The sequence below is a fragment of the Panulirus ornatus genome, chromosome 38, assembly GCF_036320965.1.
Source record: "Panulirus ornatus isolate Po-2019 chromosome 38, ASM3632096v1, whole genome shotgun sequence".
In the NCBI taxonomy this organism is placed as follows: Eukaryota; Metazoa; Arthropoda; class Malacostraca; order Decapoda; family Palinuridae; genus Panulirus; species Panulirus ornatus.
The window spans coordinates 14,030,197-14,053,413 of NC_092261.1; the positions used below are offsets into that span (position 1 = coordinate 14,030,197).

General features: G+C 47.1%; 1 protein-coding gene across 1 annotated transcript in view; it reads right to left on the reverse strand.

Annotated features, from left to right (window-relative positions):
• The window catches only part of MCU (mitochondrial calcium uniporter), a 725,481-nt gene that overhangs the window by 193,748 nt on the left and 508,516 nt on the right, over window positions 1-23,217 (reverse strand). The window contains exon 2 of the mRNA XM_071684691.1: window positions 300-387. Coding sequence (XP_071540792.1) covers window positions 300-387 — 88 coding nt within the window. The remainder of the gene's footprint in view (window positions 1-299; window positions 388-23,217) is intronic.

Below are 23,217 nucleotides of genomic sequence, written 5' to 3' on the forward strand. Positions count from 1 at the left end.
TAGTAGTAGTAGTAGTAGTAGTAGTAGCAGTAGCAGTAGTAGCAATAGTAGCAGTAGTAGTAGTAGCAATAGTAGTAGTAGTATTAGTAGCAATAGTAGTAGTAGTAGTAGTAGTAGTAGTAGTAGTAGTAGTAGTAGTAGTAGTAGAAGTAGTAGAAGTATAGTAGTAGTAGTTGTTGTTGTAGTAGTAGAAGTAGTAGTAGCAGTCGTGCAGTAGTAGTAATAGTGTAGTAGTAGTAGTAGTCTAGTAGTAACAGTAGTAGTAACAGTAGCAGCATGCATGAGGCTAGACGCAGTACCTGGTTGTGACGAGGTGTTGGAGGAAGCACTGGTGCACCATCTTCTGCAGAGCGAGGCACACGGGAGGGCGGCAGTGGCGGGGGGCACCTGCGGGAGACACCAAGGCTCCGTCAGTACAAAGGGCGTCATAATATGGTTACTAGACATTGAGGACACTCATCACTTTTACAAGGTTTACACGTAAAGACACTATACATGAGTACAGCACGTAAAATTGCTAAAGGCTACATTAACACATTATATTGCAAATATTTCCACCACTCTGTTCAACAGTCACAGAATTTGGCTATATTTTCGCCATATTGTTGACATGAACGTATACCCATGAGTGACATGCGAATACAACCACGAATGACACGTAAGTACAGCCATGAGTGACATGAGTATAGCCATGAGTGGCATGGGTAGTCACGAGTGATTAAAACCCACGTCTGGTACAGCTGCCACTTTCGAAGACACAAGGCGATCACAAGACCCCTCACCAGGGTCAACCATGTATTCAAACAACTTCTCAATTTACAGTATTCAGTAGCTATACTTACTCTCGTATTCCCTGAGATGTAACTCCATATTTCTGAAAGGTTGGAAGACTTTATTCAAAGTCTTCTCACGAAAATAAATCAAACTTTGCTTTACTTTTCTCGTGTGATTTCCTCAGTTGCTACACTTTTCACAGCGGAACGCTCCCCCCAATGTTTCATTCTATACAGACGCGGGAGAGCTACTTACATCATCACATCAGTTCTAACGAAATTACAGCATCGCATTCGTGCTAACGTCATCATGTTGTTCGCTATCACCAGTGTGCGTGTGTGTGTGTGTGGGTAAGTACCGCATTACACAAGACGTTGCACAGTGCACTGTACACCTTGCATCCTACCATCACAAAGGACGAGGGAGAACTAAGGCTGACGGACGTGGTGGTGGTTCGGGCAGATGGGGGGGGAGGAGCCACGTAACAGCTTAACCATCGAACCGGCGGCTTGTTTGGATGGGTCACTGTTGCCATGATACTGTCTCCAATTATTACTGTCATCGAATCATAAACTTTTTGAATCTTACGAATAAAGGATATGTATTTGTCTATCACTCACATCAGACAGGTTGGGCTAATAATATTAACGAACGCCCACAGACGTGGTCGTTTACGCATGTACTGGGCAGGGCAACCACGCACGGAGGAGGAGGAGGAGGATGAGGAGGCGGCGGGGAGGTGGTGTGACCCTTACACACACACACACACCACCTTACAGGTGTATCCTCCGTCGATTTTCGAGTATCGCCTCTACGTCCACAACTCGGTGGGGGTGGGTGGAGGAGGAGGAAGAGGAGGAGGAGGACCAAGCTGCTGCATACTGCTGTTCCTTTGATCAATCAGGCTATTTGACGACGCAACATGGCAGACCACACCCCCCCATGTATCCACTGCAGCCCGGATTTAGGTACAGTCCTCAATCGCTTAACCCATCGCGTTCTTGATTTTCTTGAACTGAGTTGGTTCGTTTTTGTCTCCAAACATCTGCATGGTAAGGCGATGAGCGATACTCCCCAGGCTTCTCTCTCTCAGAATACCCGTTCACACGTTGAACATCAACGTAAAAAAAGAAAATACAAAAAATATTGGATACACTTCGTAATCAAAGACCATCCAGAGCATCACTCACAACTCCAAGACCACGCCCAGAACATCACTCACAACGCAAAGACCACGCCCAGAGCATCACTCACGACGCAAAGACCACGCCCAATGCATCCCTCACAACGCAAAGACCACGCCCACAGCATCACTCACAACGCAAAGATCACGCCCAGAGCATCACTCACAACACAAAGACCACGCCCACAGCATCACTCACAACACAAAGACCACGCCCAGAGCATCACCCACGACGCAAAGACCACGCCCAGAGCGTCACCCACAACACGAAAGGCGTCTTGAACATCAACTGCTACACATATTACCATCATGAACATCACCTTCATTGCAAAGTCATCACCCAAACACACTCAAAAAAAAAACACCTCGTCGAACACACACACCCCTAAAAAAAAAACCCACCTTCTTGAACATGACACACACAACACAAAACTACACCACCACCATTCAACACCCTCTTGCACCAACACCAGCGACAAAATACCATCACCTCCACCAGCACCAACTTTACCCCCACCACCACCACCACTATCAACACCAATTAACCAGCATGACAGCCTCCTGGTGGAGTAGGAAGGTAGGGTTAAGGGAGTCTGAACGAACGTGTCCAGAACACCACATGTGAGACGAACGTGACGAGGGGGAAGAAAAGAAGAGGAGGAGGAGGAGGAGGAAAAAGAAGAAGAAGAAGAAGAAGAAGAAGAAGAAGAAGAAGAAGAAGAAGAAGAAGAAGAGGAAGAAGAAGAAGAAGAAGAAGAAGAAGAAGAAGAAGGAAGGAAGGAAGGAAGGAAGAAGAAGAGGAGGAGGAGGAGCAGAGGGTGAGGGAAGAGGAAGACGAGACGAAGGTTAGGCAACTGTAAAGAACGAGAGGATAAAGGAGGAGGATAGTAGTAGTAGTGGTAGTAGTAGTAGTAGTAGTAGTAGTAGTAGTAGTAGTAGTAGTAGTAGTAGAAGTAGTGGTAGTAGTAGTATAGTAGTAGTAGCAATAGTAACAAGAGCAGTAGATGATGCTCCATTACAGAAGACTTCAGTCTCCGCTTTAAACACCCGAACCTGAAGTGACTTGCGCATGACTCTTATCAGCACCAGCGGGCGAATCAGTGGCGACGAACATTAGCTATCAGACTGCTACCACCAGCCAGCAGCCGCCTCTGCGTCACCGTCAGGAACACGGCAAAAGCAGTGAAGTCAGCAGCACCATCACCATCATCATCATCACCATCCACTGCAGCAGCTGCTGCTGCGTCCAGCACTGGCAGCATCAGCAGACACAACACACACACACACACAATCATCACTTGCTTCAGAGTCAGCACAGCCAGTGCAGGTCAGCGTCAGCAGAGGACGGGGCTGACGTCAGCATCATCAGGAGGGAGGGGAGTGAGGGAAGGGAGAGGAGAGAGGGGCGCTAGGCGTTAGTATCAGCAGAGGCAAATGTCAGCATCATCTGAAGAAGTGTGTGTGTGTGTGTGTGTGTGTGTGTGTGTGTGTGTGTGTGTGTGTGTGTGTGTCGGGGAGGAGAGGGGATGGCTAGCGTCAGCAAAAGCAAGGGTCAGCGACAGCCAGGAGGGTTGGCTATGCCATAACCCCAAGAGCCTCACACTTCCAGGCCGCGCACTGCATGGAATCCAGAATGACAACAATCCCAAGAATCTGAGATATGAAGGGTTCCAGGCGATGAGGCTCAACCCAAGACTGCTGCTGCGGTGGTGTGGTGCGTGGAGCAAAGGGGGGGATGTGGTGGGTTGTGGGTGGAACAGGACGACGTGGAGGGTGGAGCAGGACGACGTGAAGGGTGGAGCAGGAACATGTGGAGGGTGGAGGATGTGGTGGTATGTCTCTGATTTAAAATGAACCTCTAGAGAACGTGTAAAGAAGAACTGGTCTCCCCTGACAGTTCCTTACTGCCTCCATGCCCTTCGCCATATCTCTACGGGCTTGCCTCTCCCGTTTACAGGTCTCTCAGGTTTCTCTTACCCTTCTACAGGTCTCCGCGGTTTCCCTCACCCTTCTACAGGTCTCTGCGGTTTCCCTCATCCTTCTACAGGTCTCTAAGGATCTTTCTCGCCTTCCCTCCATACCCCACATGTCCCTACGGACCTCCCTCACCCCTCCATAAATCTCTAAGAGTTTTCCCCCCCTCACCATTCCTAGGTCTCTTTGGTCCTCCTCCTTCCTCCTAAGGGTTCCTCTTACCTCTCCACAGGTCTCTGTGGGCCTCCCTTACCTCTCACACAGATCTATACGGGCCCCCTTTACCCCTTATCCCTCCATAAGTCTCTACGGCCTTCCTTCCTCCTCAAAGATCCTAAAGGCCTCTTCACCCTCCACAGGGATATATGGGCTTCGTTCACCACTTCACAGGTCTGCATGATCTTCTTACTCCTCTACAAGTCTCTGTAAGACTCCCTCATCCCTGCACAAGGTTCATCGGGCCTCTCTCACCCCTCTACAAGTCCCTACAGGGCTCCCTCACCCTTCTATATCTCTCTAACCACCTTTCGCGCCCTTCCACAAGTCCCTCAGTGACGTTCCTCACCAGGCCACACGTCTCTACGGGCCTCTTACGCCCTTTAATAGGTCTCACAGGCTTCTACTTTCCCTCAAGACGTCTCTACATGCTTCCCTTACCCCTCCACGCTCCTCCGCATCCCTCAACCTCACTCCCATCAACCACTGACCCACACTCTCATACTCGTCCACAATCCCCTTCATCCCTCTCCTTTTTCTTACCGGTGTGCATGCCCCCCCACCCCCCCTCCCTTACCATCTACTCCCTCTATCTCAATCATCCTCTCCTCCTACCTCGGCCATCCAATCACCATCCCATCTACTCTCTCCTCCTCCTACTCCTCTTCCTCAACCCTATCAACATCTATCCTCGCCTACCCATTTCCCCCCCTCTCATTATTAAATTCCAGTCCCATACCATCCACTAACCCCATTCCACCACGATGCAATCCCACTCCCCCCAACGACCCATCCACCTCATCAACACCATCCCAAAACCAAATCATCCCCCATTAGGCTACACCCTAAAGCCTTCGACGAGGCCACCAGAAAACGATCTCCGAGGAGGCGCCCCCCCAAAAAACCCACCTCCGACCCACGACAGAGTTTAATCCAGACGTTCCATCATTATCAATACGATAAGAAAATTTAGGTTGGATACATCTCAAGGAAAAAGTCACATGGTATCGGGTGTGTGTGTGTGTATGTGTGTGTGTGTGTGTGTGTGTGTGTGTGTGTGTGTGTGTGTGTGTGTGTCGCTGACGGTGCTGTTAAGACACCCGAGTCATTAACAAAGTTAGAATGATTGCATCTGAAGCTGCAGTAAAGTCGACTAGACAGAGAAAGACTCATTATTCAAGTTAATTTTGAGCGCACCAGCTCTGTGTGTGTGTGTGTGTGTGTGTGTGTGTGTGTGTGTGTGTGTGTGTGTGCGCCAGAGACATCTTAACCGGGGGGCCTCCCTTGACAAATACGACCCAGCATTCCATTTCTCTCTCTCTCTCTCTCTCTCTCTCTCTCTCTCTCTCTCTCTCTCTCTCTCTCTCTCTCTCTCTCTCTCTCTCTCTCTCCACCTACGTCTCATAACCGAGGAGTGATCATCTCCAGCGACAGAATTGCGTTTACGAAACACGAAATCTAGTTAAGCGAGGAGAGTCATGTGCTCCCTCCCTCCCCATCCCCTAACACAACATGATGAGGATCCTGCGGGAGGCGGTGACAACATATATATATATATATATATATATATATATATATATATATATATATATATATATATACCTGGAGGACGTTCCACATGGTTCACTCATCTGTTGGTGTCCGATGCTGTCTGTTCGTTGTCTTACTTTCGTTACCCATTAACTTCCTGAACATCCTCTTAGTGGGAACCATGAACATCCTCTCAGTAGGAACCATGAACATCCTCTCAGTAGCAACCATGAACATCCTCTCAGTAGCAACCATGAACATCCTCACAGTAGCAACCATGAACATCCTGACAGTAGGAACCATGAACATCCTCTCAGTAGCAACCATGAACATCCTCTCAGTAGCAACCATGAACATCCTGACAGTAGGAACCATGAACATCCTCTCAGTAGCAACCATGAACATCCTCTCAGTAGCAACCATGAACATCCTCTCAGTAGGAACCATGAACATCCTCACAGTAGCAACCATGAACATCCTCTCAGTAGCAACCATGAACATCCTGACAGTAGGAACCATGAACATCCTCTCAGTAGCAACCATGAACATCCTCTCAGTAGCAACCATGAACATCCTCTCAGTAGCAACCATGAACATCCTCTCAGTAGCAACCATGAACATCCTGACAGTAGGAACCATGAACATCCTCTCAGTAGCAACCATGAACATCCTCTCAGTAGCAACCATGAACATCCTCTCAGTAGCAACCATGAACATCCTCACAGTAGCAACCATGAACATCCTCTCAGTAGCAACCATGAACATCCTCTCAGTAGCAACCATGAACATCCTCTCAGTAGCAACCATGAACATCCTCTCAGTAGGAACCATGAACATCCTCTCAGTAGGAACCATGAACATCCTCTCAGTAGGAACCATGAACATCCTCTCAGTAGCAACCATGAACATCCTCTCAGTAGGAACCATGAACATCCTCTCAGTAGGAACCATGAACATCCTCTCAGTAGGAACCATGAACATCCTCTCAGTAGCAACCATGAACATCCTCTCAGTAGGAACCATGAACATCCTCTCAGTAGGAACCATGAACATCCTCTCAGTAGGAACCATGAACATCCTCTCAGTAGGAACCATGAACATCCTCTCAGTAGGAACCATGAACATCCTCTCAGCAGCAACCATGAACATCCTCAGGGTAGTGAGGAGAACATCCCTTCACTGACACGACCTAAACAGCAGTTGGGACAACAACAACAACTAAGGATCAGCTCGGAGACCAAACCTTGAAGGGGGAGGAGGTTAAGCCACCCTCGGGAGTGACTGTGAGAACACTGGCTGACGAGGAACACGACCTCCGACCAAGGTTACAGTCTAGACAACACAAGGCAACTGGGAGTGGCCCAGACGCCGCAGCCTCTTTGAGTGGGCCTCCCGTGCAGTATGCTCTGAATGTCGCGGCAGGAGGAGAGGGACCCACAATTCTGCCGGCGGGGGCGATGTGAGTGGCAGCCACACCGCGGCCTCATCTCGCAGCAGCGACAGAAGCATGTGTGGGGTCCGGTGTAGCGCCTGCCCGAGACGACGGGTGGGTCATCTTGCGGTGCCACCACCGCCACTAAACAGGAGGGAAGTCAAGAAATGGCGACTGCACCGTCTTAAGAGGTGGACCCCTGACGAAACTCCAAAGCTGGTCTGTTAAACCAGCGCTTCTCACACGTCCTGTGGGCACACACACACACACACACACACACACACACACACACACACACACACACATACACACACACAAACAAACACCCACATATATATGTACACACACACACACACACACACACACACACAAACAAACACCCACACACACATACACACACACACACACTTAGGATGGTGCCTGTACGTGGAAAATGTGGGAAGAACTCATGAAGAAGATGAAGGAATACTTAAGAAGCTGAATGATGAATCTAAATAGGTTTATCTCACTGGAGGAGAATACTGCACTTGCATTAGCAAGGTGGGAAGGAGAGGAGTCATGGAAGGCAGTTCGTTCAAAGAAATGACATAATCAGACTATCATAAAAAAAAAAAAAAACTTGACCCATATAAGGCTTATGACACTCATGAAGTCTCCTCATGCATGATGCCTGAGTGAGAAGGCCACTCATTATACTGTTCAGGAGGTCTCTAAAGGAAGGAAGTAATTCCAAAAGATGTGGAAAGGGCAAGTGTCACGCCTGGAACGAATGAAGGCGACTAACAAGTATTGTTTGTATAAAATACTGGAAAAGATAATCATAACTTGAATGAACGACAACGCGGTTACTGGGAGAAGAAATACGTCATGGATAACGAATCTTCTAGACTTTGATGAGGGTAGTTTCATCTTACATCAAGGATATGGATGAGCAGAATGCGTTCCCGAACTGCTAGAAAGCCTATGACGCTAACCCCCCTACGGAGCTTCAAAAGCTAAAGGGACAAGAAGATGGAATAAGGGACAGACTCCTTCATTCGAAATTGGATGACCTCTGTGGAAAGGAACATAGGATGCAGGTAAGAAACATTTTCTTAATGGGCTTCGGTCATAAGTGGGGTCCCGCAGCACTCGCTCTTGGGCCCTCTACTGTTCTTGATGCATGTAAAAAAGCTGCCAGATGGACTGGAGACTCTTACCTAAACATGAGAGAAATAAGGAATGACGACTGCATCGTCTTACAGGTGGATCTCGACAAACACTAGAGTGGGTCTAGCCAACCCAAAACTTCTCAAAACTTTCTCTCGGTACGAAACCATTTTGTAAGCAATTATCATACTGAGAGTAACCTCAACAAAGCGCTCTCATCAGGCGACGACATCCGAGAGCCATAAAAAGACGTAGTAGTCTCAAGCTTTATATACTCTTGACTCGTGGTTTACAATCTGATTCGAGAACTGGAAACTAGTGACTAAAATCTGATGAATTAATGATGACCGTCTGGGTACTGAATGAGACACGAGGAAACCCCTCTTCACAAAGACAAATGTTTGCAGATTGAACGAGAGCTTTGAGAACCCCCTCTAACATTACCTGCATATTATTTGAAGTATATGGATATGGAACTGTTTAGTAAGCTACTCACAACATAGACCAGGACAGGGTTCTGCCTCTCAAGTTTGGTCACCTCATCTAAAGGAGCACAAAAGGAGCTGACACAGAGGGCCGGAGGAAAAGGAACCCAGAGTGGCTCTATTTCCATGTATCTGAGTTACAAGAAAAGACTGAGGGATACACTGCTGACTACTACTACGGAAGGAGAGAGAGAGAGAGAGAGAGAGAGAGAGAGAGAGAGAGAGAGAGAGAGAGAGAGAGAGAGAGAGAGAGAGAGAGAGGAACGTGATAACAGCTTTCAAGTGTATGGATCAGCTGGACGATGACGACATCACGAGATTCAATAACAGATCAACCACTTCGGCCAGGAAAAAAAAAAATGGTTGTATAGGATGTAAAAAAAGAAGAAAAAGAAGCTTCCATCCATTCAAGAGTGAACACCTACCATGTTCCTACCTTCATCCCTTCATCGTAACATCCCCACCCCCTTGTGTGTGTGTGTGTGTGTGTGTGTGTGTGTGTGTGTGTGTGTGTGTGTGTGTGTGTGTGTGTGCGTGTGTGTGTGTGTGTGTGTGTGTGTGTGTTTATCCCTGAACCTAACACCACAGATATAAACGCAAGAATTTTACATTCCATGTCTCGAGGCCATGCATATGTAACGCGGTCTTGGGACTTAACATTAATATTAATCACTGGAGAAGAAGACTCAGAGTGAGCAAGAATTCCCCCCCCCCAACACACACACACACACACACACACACACACACACACACACACACACACACCAAAGCCCCAAGATCCAGTCAGGGGGAAGTAAATGTCTTTGTTCAGAGACTGAATTCTTCTCGAGATAACAAGGATGACCTTGCGAGGCACACATACCCGGGGATCAGCGAGTATATCTGCAACATTCATTTTGCAGAAATTGTCGGGAAACACGAGATAAGGAGGAGATACAACCTTGCCAGGGCACAAGGCGCCAGGTCACTCGAGGTCACTCCGGCAGATAAGAGGAAAGAGGTCAGGCATTCTCCATGACGCGAGGCAAGACCGGATCTTTGTAAAGAGGATGTTCTTGTGCATGGGAGAGACGAGTACCACACACACACACACAGACACACACACAGACACACACACACACCCACCACCTCCCACACTCACCTCCAGCCTTCCAAGTCCCTCCTTAACCCATCCCGTTCTTTGACTGTTGCTCCTTATTTTCCCCCCAAGTCACCCAGCTCCCCAGGGTGTTCGTCCGTCCTGCACGCCCTACTGTCCTCTGCTCTCACCCATCTCACTGCCCACTCACCCCCTTTCCCATCCACACCCACACACACATACACACACACACACACACACACACACACACTGTAGTTTAAAGAGGCTGATCTCTATATACCCACAGCTCCGTTTATACCCAGGCTGTTCCTTTCGTCCCACTGAACAGCATTCCGGGTCTCCTTTGTGTCTCGCACCATTCCATGCGACACCACTGTCTCTGGCAGCAGCCCACTGCCCTACGAAGCCACTTAGACCAGATTGCTCAGCCACACTTTGCAGGGGGGCGATTTTCTTCCTTTTACTTCGTCCAACAGACGAAAATATATATATATATATATATATATATATATATATAAGATAAGTATAGCCGAACAGGACATGACAGAAGACAGGGAGGGAGCCATTACAAGAAAGGAAAACAAAAGATGAAGACATACGCAAAACGAGAAAAAAAAATGTCACCCATAACTATTTTCCATTTCTGTTCCTCACCACGGCCTTCCCGGGGAAGCAGTGTTACTCTTGTAGTCATCGACTTCTGTCACTCCTGTACATGAAAGTCCTCCAATATTTCCCGCGCGTGTGTGTGTGTGGCGCACGATGTTATCTCCCGTCCTCATTCCAGGGAGGAGAGAATGAGGAGCGTGATGCGTTCTTAGATACTCTTGTTTCCAATGGAAAAGATGACGCCCTCTCTGTCGCCCATGGACAACAGAGGAAGACTTCCTCCACACACGCTGCAAAGTGGGTGAGACGAGACTGAAGGCACTGGAAACGGGAAGAAATATTCGTATACGTCCAGAGGAGAGCAACAAAGATGGTGCCACAATCAAGACAGATGAGTTACATTGAGAGGTTAGAGGCTACAGAGTTGCCCACCATGGAAGAGAGAGGTGTAAGACGTGATTTGATTACGACCTTCAAGTCTCTTAACCAGTCTGACGATGTAAGAAGATTGATCTACATCTACGATTATTTTTTTCACTGTTAACTGATGATTCACTATACATTCCCATGAAACAAAAGAAAAAACTTTCAGATGCTTTCCTAACGTAGATTTTATACAAGACATCCAACTAATACACTTGGCTAATCGAAGTGTTGCCACTGCTATCTCGAGAATGCAGAGTGTGATCGAATGAATATTGATGGATCGAGTTAACATTGACGACCATTATGTGTCATTCTATCAGGAAATGAGCTGGTTGGGAACGGTTCTGCCCCCTCGAAAGACTAACGCATACATGCAACAGATGTGAAAACATGAGACACTCGAATACTATGCAGCAATGACGCCATAACGAAGAGCTGCGATGCATACCGGGAAAACCCTACACACACACACACGAGAAACCATCGCCACGACCACCTGGTAGTATCGGGTGTGGAGGGCAGATCCCCAGTGCCTCGCCGGGGTAACGTTGGACCACCAGCACCACCACGACCAACATCATGGTGCCAACACAAGTCGCGGTTCTTGCAGATGGTGTTAGGTTGGTGCTAAAAGTAGATGAGGGATGAGGATATGCTCTCTCTCTCTCTCTCTCTCTCTCTCTCTCTCTCTCTCTCTCTCTCTCTCTCCTAAGAGTTAATATACAGTGTATGTGTGAGTGGGGGAGAGAGAGAGAGAGAGAGAGAGAGAGAGAGAGAGAGAGAGAGAGAGAGAGAGAGAGAGAGAGAGAGAGAGACTTTCCGTCTTCGAGCTAACTTCTGCAGCAAACACCGCCTTCCTCCAGGGAACTTTTAATAATGTTACGAAATGTCCTGACGTCCCTAATGAAGACAAGTAATGGAATTACCTGTTTCCACGTATGGCCACCATTCCTCCACTGTACGGGAGGAGGCCAGACCAGCCTGGGCCAGCCTTTTTTGGTAATGATGTAACGGGCGGGGGAGAAACGAACGGAAACTTCACTTTTTTCCAGTTAACTTCCGTGGCCAACGCCCCCCCCCCCCCCTCTCTCTCTCTCTCTCTCTCTCTCTCTCTCTCTCTCTCTTAGCCGCTCTTGGAAATACAGAAACTGGAAATTCCCTAACGAAGGCACGGAGGGAAATTACGCGTGTGTACTTGTAAGAAGCCTATGTTCCCGCTGTGAGGAAATCAAGGGATCTTTCCCTGCTTCATTAGCAGACTCGGCCAACCATAACCACCACAAGACCTCAGGTTTCAGAACCTCCCGGACTAGGGTATCTAGAACATTCGGACTGTACCGAGGCTTCCAGATGTTTGGAAGGAAGCCCCTAGAGTCTAGACCTTCCGGACTGGAATGAGATTTCCAGACCTTTCGGGTTAATGCTTCCAGACGTTTCGAACAAAGATTCTAAGACCTTCCAGGTTGGACTGAGGTTTCCAGACCTTTCGGAATGATGTTCCTGGAGCTTAGGCTATGGTTTCTTGACCTCTGGGACGAAATTGTTTCCAGACCTCTCAGAATGATCTTTCCAGACGTTTCAGACGAAGTTTTCTTGACTTACCGGACTGCATTGAGGTTTCCAGGCCCTCTGGACAAAGATTTCCTTTTAGTAACTCCATTTGGTTGAGGGATCGGGGGAAACTGTGGTTATACATCATCACCAAGAAATGAAGGAACTGTTCGTAGGATTCCATAAAAAGGTATTAACAGACTTGCATCATCCCTCCACGCACTGACTTTCCCCCCCTTAAATACGCTTGGGTATGATGATAACATGTCCTTCGTCCTGACACGTTAGAGTCAAGCCAAGGGACCAGGGGCAAGGGGCTGTCATACGCAGACCTGTCTCCTCCCGGGCATCACACATTAACTCACTGGTGACATACACCGAGGTGGGTCACAGCGACATAAACCACTACGCCAACACTTGGTCAACACAGACAGCAAACACCACTCGAGGGACGGGACCACATCGCACGGGTGTGGCTAATGCATTCACATGGCTGGTTATTCGAGTTTAAATGTCAACTGCAACACATTTAAATGAAATGGCATGGCGCTACGAGGTGCATTCTGCCTGAACCATTAGGAATTATTCATGCAACGAAAATCCCATGGAGATGAAAATAAGGGCCTTAAATAGATTTCATCATATCAGTATAACTGTTATTTATGATATCTTTTTTACTAATGATTAAAAGTGAGCAAACGATGACGTAATGCGCCGTAACTGGGTTATCATTAACAATATTCAGGACACATGAACACCTCAGTGGACGTGTGTTGTGCACAAGCTCTTAAGTACACATCTGGTCTAAGGCAAACAATCCTGGGGCATAAATCTAGCCAAAGGTAAATAAGTAAACATGGCCACTAGCAAACATATCGTAGATGAATATCTCTCTTCAGGTAAACACCAAGACGCGGGTAAACAAATGGTATGCAAACATCTGTTCACAGGTAAACAAACAGGATGTAGACATCTGAGTAAAGGCAGCACAGATAGTAAGTACAATTCCTGCCACAGGTAAACAAATAAAAAAAATAATCAACAACAGGCAAACAAACTGGAAATGCACGTCTGGCCACGGGGAAACGAAACTGGAGGCAAACAACTAATGAATACACATGTAACCAAGCACAACATGTATGAGTAGCACACAAACCTTATCACTGTGCATAACCCAAGACACAGCAGGACGTGAATTGACGGACGCAACGTGCCAATATTCACTGGCACTAGAGAGGCACCCTGTCAATCCTCAGGCACCTCACCTTCAGCCAATGGTACACTGAAAACCCTGACAAGCCGATCAACCACAATGTCACCCTCTTTCTTAAGAAATTCAACCGCAGTGCCATCCACAGGCTTTCGCCACCTCTTCTCTTTCCACTAAACCTGACAATTCTTCCCCTTTTTTTCACCTAAGTCTTTTTTTAGAAACGTGATAAGAACTTTAACAGCCTCGAAAAGGACCCCGTGGAGTGTTGCTGTTTCGATTCCTTCGTATAAGTTTTAATAGTCTTTCCGGAGACGCTTTGATTCCACCTTTATGGCTTGTAGCTACGTGGGTGATTTCTGAGATCTAAGAGAATGGCACGCGAATCCAAGTTTCCTCTCTTGAGTGTGCTTAGCTCCCGGGGTGGCGCAGCTCCGCATTCCGTCTGCAGAAAGTTCGAAGTTTCTGGTCCTCGAGCAGAATGCTTAAACAAGCCGTAAATGTCTTATTTTTTTTTTTTTTTTGGTTCAAACTTCGATGACTTTGTGTCACACGCACATACCAACGAGCGTTCAAGTACATGGGTAAGGAAATGTTCAGTCATCCGTTCATATTCTAAGTAACGCTAATGCTAAAGTATGTTTCATAAATCTGGCCACCATACTTAAAGAAGCAGATGGAGCCGCCATCACCACCCGCAGCCACTAGCATCTAACTGCAGCCACCAGCACCCGCAACCACCAGCACCTACAACCACCAGCACCTGCAACCACCAGCTCCAGCAACCACCATCACCTACAACCACCAGCACCTGCAACCACCAGCTCCAGCAACCACCATCACCTACAACCACCAGCACCTGCAACCACCAGCTCCAGCAACCACCATCACCTACAACCACCAGCACCTGCAACCACCAGCTCCAGCAACCTCCATCACCTACAACCATCAGCACCTGCAACCACCAACTCCAGCAACCACCAGCACCAGCAGCCACCAGCATTTACAACCACGAGCACCTACAACCACCAGCTCCCGCAACCACCAGCACCTACAACCATCAGCACCTGCAACCAGCATGAGTAAAGTACCATCACATGAATCCTGGCGAATATCTTCTGGTGAAGACTTCTTGAGGGTCGACAGCCCAGGCTGCTGGGTCGGGGTCGTCGGTCGACCAAGCTCTTCGAAGCAGCAGCAGCAGCGGCCCGCCAACTCACGCAGCTCCCCAGTGCCCGGATGATCCGGTACATGTCGTAAGCAACTGCCCAGGCCAGTCATAAACCTTCCCTACCGTGCATCCCACGCTGTTCCTGATGACCGCAAGTGGTGTACTGAGGAGGCCAATAGAGACCCGGCTGAACCAAATAAGAGGACCACCGGACACCACGGCTTCCCATTGGCAAGTGCCTTCTTAGCGCTACCTCGCTCACGCGGGAAAAGGCAAACATATACGAAAACACACACACACACACACACACACACACACACACACACACACACACACCTTGAATATTTTTATGCAAAAACTCATTCAAGAGGGATTATGACAGGATGTAGCACTTACCAGCGAACCTCCATCAACACTGGCTCAAATGAAATGGATTAATGGCATAAAAAAAAACAAGAGATGATCTCTTGGTGACCTTTGAACACCAAAGAAGGCTTCAAAATGGCCGTTACAAACCTGCCATCGACATTAAGCCGTGTTTGTGGAAATGTGTCTGTGCAAAATTTCGTAAACGCTGGCTGAAATACGGCCAAGTAGTTAGAAAAAAAAAAGGGAGGGGGGTTGAGGGGTTGGAAACTCTTGACCCCTTAAGAATAGTTAGCTATGGTCGTATCCTAATTCATAAATGATTAGAAATCGTGCGTGCAAAAAGACATCTTCGTGCCAAATGTCATGAGACCCTGGTTGAGCTTTGATCATATCATGGGCGAAAATGTCCTTTTAAGTGAACTCTGACCTCTGCACATTGGCTCAAGACAAAAATGTATCCCATGCGCTGGATGGGACATGTAGGAAAGGTATTTGGGACGTAATAGTTCTTCAATAACAGAGGCCAAAAAATATACCTTCCACACACGGAAGCATCGGATCCCTCACCTTTAGGATACAACACCGCGAGCAATCCACAACCCTGGTGTTGACGTCGTAATGTCCCGAGCTGTTGTATCAAACGTGCGTTCTTCACGGACCAAGTTGGTCGCGTCTCTGTGTCGACATTGTCGTCAGGTAAGAACGCTATTATATCAAACCAGCGCAGCGTCGCTCCGATGTAAAAATGACGCGTCGACAACAGCACATATTGGGTGACACCTCTCGCGTATGCATGTTGAAGTGACGATGGGGGAAAAAAATCCGATCAGTTACAATGGTAATCTGCTGAACAGCAACTCTCTCTCTCTCTCTCTCTCTCTCTCTCTCTCTCTCTCTCTCTCTCTCTCTCTCTCTCTCTCTGTGCGTGTGTGTATACATGCCACGCAGGGGTCCCGGGTTCGATCCTGGCTGTTGGAGGTTTGTATGTTATATGGAGGTACTATTCGTGTGTGTGTGTGTGTGTGTGTGTGTGTGTGTGTGTGTGTGTGTGTGTGTGTGTGTGTGTGTGTGCGTCTAGAGCAGTGGGAATGGATCTTCCACTATTTCATATTGATGTACATTTCTCAATTTTGCACTCTCGAGGGTATTTACAGTATCTCGCTCGCTGCAAATTATCTCAAAACCATTTAAATTAATGCAAAGCCTTAAAAATGAATTCAAATTCCTTATATGACAACGTCTTTAATTCTTGAATGAGTAATCTTTTATCAGGAGTATACAAACGACTTCAATCACATCGTCATCAGTTCTCGTGTGTCTCATCGAAACGTTCGCAATATCCAGCCTTCCCATCTTCTTGGCTGACGCTTCCACTGTCTCGCCGAGTTTATTGAGAGCGAGGGAGGCAGGACGTCATGGGGCGTGATCCCATGTTCCTCTTGATACTTCGCTGTGACGACTGACTCATATATATAAATAAGACTTCCAGGCTTGTCTCGTCCTTCTCGCTACGGTGAAGAAGTCGTTTGAAGAAAGTACTTTCCATCGTTCACATGACACGATGAGCAAATGTTCCAATCACAGAGTTTCCGCGTCATCAGTATCCTGAATTCAGAAGGATACAAAGCTGGGGAGGAGCCAGGACTCTCACACTAGGAGGAGGATAGGAAGACAAGGAAGAGAACGAAGCAGGTATACTGTACTCTGAGGTAAAGAGTCTGGTATAACCCAGGTGCTGGCTTTGGCTTTATATAGATCTTCCTCCAGTTATGCTAGGGTACCATAACCATCCACTGAACGGGGAAAAAAAGGTCTTCGTGTATCACTGTAAAATTATTTCAGCGTTCTTTGTTGTCTTCGGGCGAGTCTTGTGGTAATGATGATCGTACGAGCTGCGAGGGACACGAGCTGTGAGGGGACAGACTCACATCCTTGATGCCACGGTTCTGTGAGAGGTAGACCCACATCCCCGATACCACGGCCTACATAAGTTACTCAAAAACACTCGTATCCGCTCACAAAATTACTTCTAAAGCTTCACTGTCTGTACGTCTATCAAGATTAATTATTGACCTCCCAACTATTCACTTTTTTTTTGATAACTTTATGAGCTCCCTCTTCCTCCTCCTCCTCCTCAGAGTGGAGGCTACATCGTCGGCACTAAATCCGTCTAGCAAATCGCTGGAATTAGAAATCCTTTCCTTAAAAGAGAGAGACCGGATTCCTGCATCTTGAGGAGTCCGGTCACGGAAAACTTTCCCCGGCATCGGACGGATTAATGAGGTCACTGAAGACTCTTGAATACACGTTACGTTCCTCAAGGCGTTCGTTTGTTCGTCTGGCTTGTGACCGTTGATGAAGAACGCCCGGGAGCCGATCTGGCTTCACGTCTGCGCAAGACGCGCCAGTGTCTCCTCATCAATACGGAATCGCAATTACTTCACTCGTATCTTTTCTATACGTGTTCGCTAGAGGAATTCTATTTGCCATCCGTAATGGCCAAGTGCTAGAGGCGGTTCTGCACTCGGGGCGGGGGAAAGACATTTCATATTTCGCTTTTCATTTCCACAGCTGGAACCGTCCGTCCGTCTCCTGCCGCTGCGCTCCCGGGGGAGGCGCGGCGGCTTGTGGCTGAGGGCGTCTGTGTGGGTGGAGAGAACGGGTCAACATGAGCACCACACACGAACCACTAATATACCGCATCATTATCATACCAGGACTCCTTTCCCTAAAGGCTCCCGCAGCTCAATAGCTGCGCGGCAATCAGTAGTAGGTAAAGGATGGAATCCTTAGAGAGGGGAAATTGCACTCCGATGACACAGAAGCCCTCGCCCGAAGGCGTCCTTTTTTTGCCTCGCGGCGTAACCCTCATACGCAACACACACCCCCTCCTCCTCTTCCCCTCCCTCACCAGCAGTGAGTGTGTGACCACTTACAGCCACTTCCTGCCCACTATCACCTCTTGGCCATCTATACGCCATTAACCAACCCGTCATATCACCCAGGCCAGACTAACCTCTTCCCCTCTCCCCTCCCTTCATACATCCTCCTCCTCAACCTGTCTGTCGTCTTGCTAACAAGCATAATGACAACTCGGTCCTTACTCAGCAGAGAGGCCAGGTAATGGGATGTCGGGCAGACACAGTACAGGAAACTGAGACACATTGATTTACCTCCATTAGTCCTTCCGGCAGCAGCCACCACCACGTCGTCGTCTTCTTCTTTTTGCCTTTCACGTCCCACGACAGAAGTCAGGGAGGGTGGGACCTCTGGGAGAGTGAGTAATTTGATCAAATCTTGTAATTTAATCAAATCTTGGGCGTAACTTAGTCAAAAGTGTGTTACTTATTATGAACTTATGACTGCATCAAGAGCGGGCGTGTGTGGGGGGATTTTCTCTAATACAGCTACTGCATGGGAACAGGTAAAACGTAACGTATCATATTTATAACGTAATCCTGACATGACTCAGATAAGTGGCTAGGAATCCCTGGGTACGGATGGCCCCCAGTGAAATGATGAACCGTCGTAAAAAAAAATGAAGTAACACATAAGAGAGATATATATAAAAGCGACGACAAGAACACAACAAAAACCTCTTATCCACCACCATCATCGACTCTGCTTTCCCCGTAACCATATGGACTTGGAGCAAAACGAAGCGACGCCGAGATGAGGAAACTCCCCTTTCCTTTCTCTCTTCTTTTTTTTAGGGGGGAGACGACATGACTGGAGGGTGGAGCGGTCTCACCGTTTAAGGGAGGAAGAAAGGGGGTATCATTGACACCCGCTGTTAAAAAGGGGGATATCATTAACACCTGCTGTTAAAAAGGGGCTATTAATGACACATGCTGTTGAAAAGGGGGTATCATTGACACCTGCTGTTAAAAAGGGGCTATTATTGACACATGCTGTTGAAAAGGGGCTATTATTGACACATGCTGTTGAAAAGGGGCTATTATTGACACATGCTGTTAAAAAGGGGCTATCATTAACACCTGCTGTTAAAAGGGGGTATTATTGACACCTGCTGTTAAAAAGGGGCTATCATTGACACCTGCTGTTAAAAAGGGGGTATCATTAACACCTGCTGTTAAAAGGAGGCATTATTGACACTTGCTGTTAAAAGAGGCTATCATTGACACCTGCTCTCAAAAAAGGGGCTAGGGTCAGATACAGCACTGCTGAGGTCAGATGTAGCAGTTTTGAGGTCAGATACAGCACTTGCTGAGGTCAGATGTAGCAAAGCTGTCGTCAAAACACCCACAGAAGTGTCGCAATACCAGGGAGTGTTTCCGGGCAGGTGTGTGGCCGTGGTGTAATCGAAAAGTCTTTTCACTTGACTGGTGAGAATAATGAGAGGCAATACGGTCGTTTATTGATGACGGTCCTTTCCATTAAGCAGCTCGGGGAGAGAAATATAGTGCCCGGGGAGTACAGGCTATTCCTTGACGACCCAACAATCACCATAAAAGGAACACAGCACTTCAGAGACCCAGTCCCTCGTTGGGTCAATACGCATCACCGGATGGAATACACAGTATTTGACGATCAGCGGAAGACAAAATGATTGGACGCATCACCCGAGAGGGGTCAGTTCTTGGGGAGGGAGTGATACGGCCTCTTTGAAGGCGCCTGAACCCTACACCCTCACGCTGGAACCTCCACACACACACACACACACACACACACACAAACAAACAACAGGCATACACACACACAACACTCCAATATAAAACCCTCGTAACTTTTCCCCCGGAATTTTATGGGGGGGAAAGGGAGGGTGGGGGGAAACCACCTCTCATGTTTTCCCCACCTGCTGAGGGATTTTCCCTCATTCTTCACAGACGTTTCTTTAAAAGACGTGATGTTCAGGTTGCGCCCGCGCCCCGGCGGCTTTCCCTTCCTCCTCCTCCTCCTCCGGACCTGTAAGATGCGGTTTCAAGGAATGCAGGAACACTCGCTGTCAAAACGAGCCTGTGGCCACTTTGTAAGCACTTGTCATGGTCGACGACAAAGGGCGATGTGGCCACTGGCAACGACATCGTGGCTTTTAACAGCAGTGAAATGTGGTAAATGTGTACCAATATCTCGGCCAACGGGAGCAGTGATGTGGCGATTCGCAGCAACGGTAGGAAAAATGTGGCAACGTGTCGCATTGCTCTGGTCTGTGATGTGGCCCCTGTGTAGATGTGTTCTGGCCTATGGCAGCAATGATGTAGATGTATGTAAATACAGCATATGGAGCGGTTCCGTGGCCATTCTGTAGTGACATATACAGCTGCAGGATGTCGCTACATGCTACAGAAACATGGAGCTGTCCTGTAGTCATTCTGTAGCGACATATACAGCTGCAGGATGTCGCTACATGCTACAGAAACATGGAGCTGTCCCGTGGCCATTCTGTAGCGACATGTACAGCTGCAGGATGTCGCTACATGCTACAGAAACATGGAACTGTCTCGTAGTCATTCTGTAGCGACATGTACAGCTGCAGGATGTCGCTACAAGCAACAGAGTCATGGAGACATGCAGTAGGGATTACAATCATGACGGTGTCGTAATAAGGCTACACGGCACAAGACACTTTAAGTCCAAGAACGTCATCCATCACGCGCCTTTAGCTAAATACACTAACGACACTGAGCCACCAAACCCAAACCACCGCGACATAAAGCACAGGAGACAAATACAGTCAGAAGGACCACAACCATTAATACATGACTACTAACCCAATTAGAGATCAAAAGCCATTAAAGGCCACAGAGACTGAAAAACCTCCCTTAAAAAAAAAAAAAAAAAAAAAAAAAACACACACACACACACACAAAAGCTTTTATGATCAAAGACAGCGGATCATCAATGCTGAAACCATTGGTCCGCAGCATTAAAGCTAAGAGGTCAAAGAGAGTCACGGGGGGAGGGAGAAAAAAAAAAAAATGTGATCACATAAAGAATCGGACTTGAAAAGCTGGTTACATAAGAGGTGCTGGACGACCACCTACATGTGATGAAGGGCTTTGTCAACACCCGCAGGCTCTAATTATATATATATATATATATATATATATATATATATATATATATATATATATATATATATATATATATTTTTTTTTTTTTTTTTTTTTTTTTTTTTTTAATACTTTGTCGCTGTCTCCCGCGTTTGCGAGGTAGCGCAAGGAAACAGACGATATATATATATATATATATAATCCAAGGACCTTCAAGTGTCAAGTACCTATCATCTTCACACCTTTAAGAGTCAAGTACCAATCATCTTCATACCTTCAAGTGCAAGGTACCAATCATTTTCACACCTTCAAGAGTCAAATACCAATCACTTTCACACCTTCAAGAGTCAGGTGTACCAATCATCTTCACACCTTCATGTATCACATGATTCAGGTCAAAGATCACGCAGTCATCACCAAGGGTCGTACTCTGCCGTGCTCAAGGGTCGTACCGCCGTACTGCAACAATGAGAAAGTAAAGAAAAAAAAGTTTCAAAAGTTTTGAAATTAGGGTCGTCAAGCTCCACGCATGACGGGTGGGTGGGTGAGTCGTTCGCAAGAACGCAAGGGCACGCATCCGGATTCTTCATACCTCGGCTCTTCACACACACACACACACACTGAGCAACATATGACAGCCGCCGAGCCAGACAAATGTGTGTACCGACGTTTAATTAAAACTTCCGCAACTCTTGACTCTTATAACCTCCACCTTAATCCCATCCAACACTTAGCAACTGTGTCTGCGCGTACTCAAAGCGACGAAACGATTATATATACACAGACCATGAATGATTCCTGATGGCAATGCAGACTTTTTAAAAGTATCCCCAAATGACAAAAAGGCCTGAGGTTAATGACACAATGAAAATGGTATGAATTTTCGTTTCGGCACAGTGATCTGTTATATAATCATGTGATATACTTATCAGTTAAGATCCTCACAAGATACGTGGAACTATAGAGCTCCTTGTATACGACATATTAATCAGTTAAGATCCTCATATGACATATTAATCAGTTAAGGTCCTCACACGATACAAGGAACTATAAAGCTCCTTGTATACGACACATTAATCAGTTAAGATCTATATATGATACGCTGAAGAGTAAAGACCCTCATACGGAACATTAATCAGAGAGAGAGAGAGAGAGAGAGAGAGAGAGAGAGAGAGAGAGAGAGAGAGAGAGAGAGAGAGAGAGAGAGAGAGAGAGAGAGAGAGAGAGAGAGAGGTGTACGCCATCATATTTTTGAGTGGGTGTACCACTACAGATTCTGGGGGGGGCCTTACTGCCGCCACTGTAATTCACAAGACAATTAGAGACTTCCATGAATCTGTGGAGTGACATTTTTAGTGTGGGGAGGAGAAGGGAGGGAGGAGGGCAGTAACATAATTATCCAGCAGTGGCGCTACACCAGACAAAGCGAGGCAATTGGCCGAGCAAAGAAAAGGAGCAATGTTCTGTACCGGGCTGGTTCCTACTGGTTATTACACGCTCTTCCAAGCACCTTCCTCCAAGACCAACAGAAGTCCTTTTACTACTACTCCTACTACTACTACTACTACTACTCCTACTACTGCTTCTACTACTGCTGCTTCTACTACTACTACTAATAATATCTATTTGATAAATGTTCATCTTTCTCCCATATGACAAAGAACAGCATCTGGAACAGACGACTTGAGCCTTCGAGGAAATGATATCTTCATTCCATTCCTTTTCCAGTTTCCTACATTGGATTTCCTGCTCCACCCCGCCAGCTCCTTGTCCCTCTTAGTCGCCTTCTAAGACACGAAGGAAATACGTGGGTAGTATTATTTTGCCACAATGTCCAAGGAATTACCAATAAAGGCTGACTGATTTTGTGGATTTTGTTCAGCGACAGAACCACCTTACACGTATATACCTTATGATGGTTTCAGAGGTTTTCTACCCCCACAGCTGGGTCTGGGACCTTACCTTACCTTACGTATACCTTACGATGGTTTCGAAGGTTTTCTACCCCCTCACAGCTGGGTCTGG